The sequence below is a fragment of the Lactuca sativa genome, chromosome 7 (genome assembly GCF_002870075.4).
Source record: "Lactuca sativa cultivar Salinas chromosome 7, Lsat_Salinas_v11, whole genome shotgun sequence".
Lineage (NCBI taxonomy): Eukaryota > Viridiplantae > Streptophyta > Magnoliopsida > Asterales > Asteraceae > Lactuca > Lactuca sativa.
The window spans coordinates 177,567,525-177,571,144 of record NC_056629.2 but is presented as its reverse complement, the minus strand read 5'-3'; the positions used below and the strand labels follow the sequence as shown (position 1 = coordinate 177,571,144).

Sequence of the window (3,620 nt, the reverse complement as noted above, 5' to 3'; positions counted from 1 at the left end):
CACTTAGGAGTGCTAGAATGCTCAAAACCCAACACTTAATTCATAGCTGCTCCCGTAACATTGACTGACTATGGACAAATTTTGAATAATTACATTATTCAAGGATTGACTAACATGCTAATAAAGAACACAATAATATTCAACACAAAGTGATGTCTCATATTTAGAGGAGATTACATATCATTGCTACATAGTTCTGAATATCCAGATAATAGTCAAGTACAAATTTAAATCCAATCACTAGATAATCGTAGACCGATTCCTTTTGCATGACTCTCAAACTTGCTTTGAGGTAGAGCCTTTGTGAAAGGATGTGCTAGATTATCATCTATATGAATCTTTTCAATGAGTACATTTCCCAATTCTAATTCCTGACGAATGAAATTGAATTTTCGTTGAATGTGTCTAGTCTTGTTGGTAACCATAGCGTCTCTTGCGATAGCGATGGCACAAGTGTTGTCACAAAGCTTCTCAATGGCATTTTTTATGCTTGGAACAACATCTAGATCACCAATGAATTTTCTTCATCCAATCAACTTCTTGTGTTTGTGTTTGTGGAGAGAGAGAGAGAGAGAGAGAGAGAGAGAATTGTTATGTCATTAACCCACAATGGGATTGTTGAGTTTAGTGGGGATTGAACCCTTCGTTGAACTCCCATTGGAGATGGTCTTAGAAGAGAGGTGTTAATGTAATTTAATATTAGGGGAAATGCAATGTTTTAAAAACCAATTTTTTTAGTTGAACCAGTTTGGTTACCTTTTCCACTTGGACCATCAGTTCAACGTGGTTTTTAGAATTTTTATGAAATCATATATATATATATATATATATATATATATATATATATATATATATATATATATATATATATATATATATATATATATATATATATATATATATATATATATACGAGAGCGTTTAATCAAGAACATTTCTTATTGCAAGAACATTTTAGAACAAATTTTGACCATAGAATTTTTTTTAATCAAAATTATAAATTAATATTCATAAAATCAAAAAATAGTTACAAACAATTAAAAAACCCACTAACCAAAACCACTCACCACCCAACCAACACCACCCAACCAACACCACCCACCACCACAACCTACCACCCACCACCACAACCTACCACCCACCACCCATCACCACCACTCGCCGCCACTACCACCACCAACCACCACCCTCTACCACCACCCATAACCACCCGGCACCACCACCATCCAAAACTACCACCCGCCACCACCATTACCACCTACCACCGCTCAACCACCACCACCCGCTACCATCACCCACCAACACTACCTACCGCCCACCACAACCTCCACTACCCATCACCACCACCAACTACCATACCTACCACCACCACCCACCACAATACACCACCACTCATTACTACCGACCACCACCACTCATCACAGCCATCCACCTCCACCACCGTCCGCAACCGCCACCCCCACCTATCACCCACCAAGATCACCACCCGCCACTACCATCACCACTTACCTCCACCACCCATCACCACCACCCCCACCCACCTCAATCACCCATCACCAGCACCCGCCTTCGCTACCAACCACCACCATCACCTATCACCAATCACCACCCTTCACCATCCACCACCCATCACCACCATCTGTCACCACCACCTTCACCCACTACCCTCCACCATATCCACCCGCCACCACCACCCATCACGACTCACCTTCACCATGCATCATCGCCACCTCGCCCATCACCCACCACTACCATTACCACCACTCGCCACCACCACCAACCACCACTACCACCCATATTTACCACCACTCGCCACCACCACGCTACCTATCACGCACCAAAACCACCACCACCACCCGCTACCACCATCCATCACCACCATCCGCCACTATCACCCATTACTACTACCTACCACCACCAACCACCGCCACCACCTACCAACATCATAACCACCTACCACCATCACTACTAAAACCACCAACCACCACCAATCGTCATCAACCACTCATCAACACCACAACCACCACCCACCAGCTATAACCACCCACAACCACCATAAACCAACTATCACCTATGACCCCCCATCACCATCACCACCACCAGTCACAAACACTCAACACACACCACCGTGCATCTCCACCACACGACCACCGCCAACTACCTACAACCACCGATACTATTTGTGATTAAATGCATATAATGACATAAATCAAGTGTGATTATTAAACACATAAATAACACGTGATTAGATACATATAATTGCATGTGATTATATGTATTTAAGCACCTGTGATTTATACGCACATAAGATTCGTTTTCGTGTTCTCAATTCAATAATTGTTCTTTGTCCACATTAATCATATGTGATTAAATATATACAATAATATATGATTAAATCCATGAAAAAAACTATTGAATAGAAAACATAAAAGCAAATATTGTCAATATAATCATATGTGGTTAGGTTACATCCTATATAATAATATTTGAATATATGTATATATATATATATACACACACACACACACACACACGAAAACAAATGCAGAATCAAAAACATAAAAGAAAACCTTTTCAACATACATCATATGTGATTACATTGATATAATCACATATGATTAAATACATGAGACCAAATAATGAATCGAAAATGAGAAAATCATTTTTGTTCACATAAATCATATGTGATTAAAATGTATAATCACATGTGATTATATGTGTCTAATCGCAAATGATTTATATGGATAAGATTTCTTTTTGTTGTACTTGTGTATTTAATCACATGTGATTTTATGTATCTAATCACATATGATTTATTTTGACGAAAACCGATCTCACCTGTATAATTTATATGTGATTAGATACGTATAACCAAATGTGATAGTATACATAAGAACAACTATTGAATTAAGAACATGAAAAAAAAATTTCCACATAAATCACATGTGATTAGACATATATAATCACATGTGATTAAATACACGATATCAACCATTGAATCCAAAAGGTAAAAGTAAATATTGTCCAAATAAATCTTATGTGATTAAATAGGTATAATCACATGTGATTATATGTATATACTCACATATGATTTATGTGGACAAGTTTCATTTTCACATTCTCGGCTCAATAGTTGTTATTGTATTTAATAACATGTGATTATATGTATCTAATCACATATAATTTATATGGACAATACTTGTTTTACGTTTTCGATTCAGTATTATTATGTATTTAATCTCAGGTGATTATATGTATATAACAACATATGATTTATGTACACAAGATTTGTTTATGTGTTCTTTAACCGCATAAATCATATGTGATTAAATACATATAATCACATGTGATTATATGTATTTAATCACATATGATTTATGTGATTAAATACATATAATCACATATGATTTATGTAATTCGATGTATTTAAATACACGAGAACAACTACTGAATCACATATGATTTATGTGGACAAGATTCATTATCGCGTTCTCAATTTAATAATTGTTCTTTTTCAACTTTAATCATATGTGACTAAATATATCTAATCACATGTGATTATGTGTATCTAATCACACCTGATTTATATGAAAAAAATATTGTCTATATAAATCATATGT

The 3,620-nt window shown here is 36.2% G+C and overlaps 1 protein-coding gene across 1 annotated transcript; it reads left to right on the top strand.

The window, feature by feature from the left end:
* Positions 1-609: 609 nt before the first annotated feature.
* On the top strand, positions 610-2,040 carry LOC128127377 (extensin-like). Its single transcript, XM_052765857.1, has 2 exons — positions 610-680; positions 1,425-2,040. The coding sequence occupies exons 1-2, from the start codon at positions 610-612 to the stop codon at positions 2,038-2,040; spliced, it is 687 nt and encodes a 228-aa protein (XP_052621817.1).
* Positions 2,041-3,620: the final 1,580 nt, after the last annotated feature.

What these genes read in the sequence shown, in the direction of transcription:
- LOC128127377 (XM_052765857.1), top strand. Translation starts at nt 610, where the DNA reads ATGGGATTGTTGAGTTTAGTGGGGATTGAACCCTTCGTTGAACTCCCA. An exon ending in GAGATGGTCTTAGAAGAGAG is followed by an intron (nt 681 to 1,424) that starts GTGTTAATGTAA and finishes CACTCATCACAG; the next exon opens with CCATCCACCTCCACCACCGT.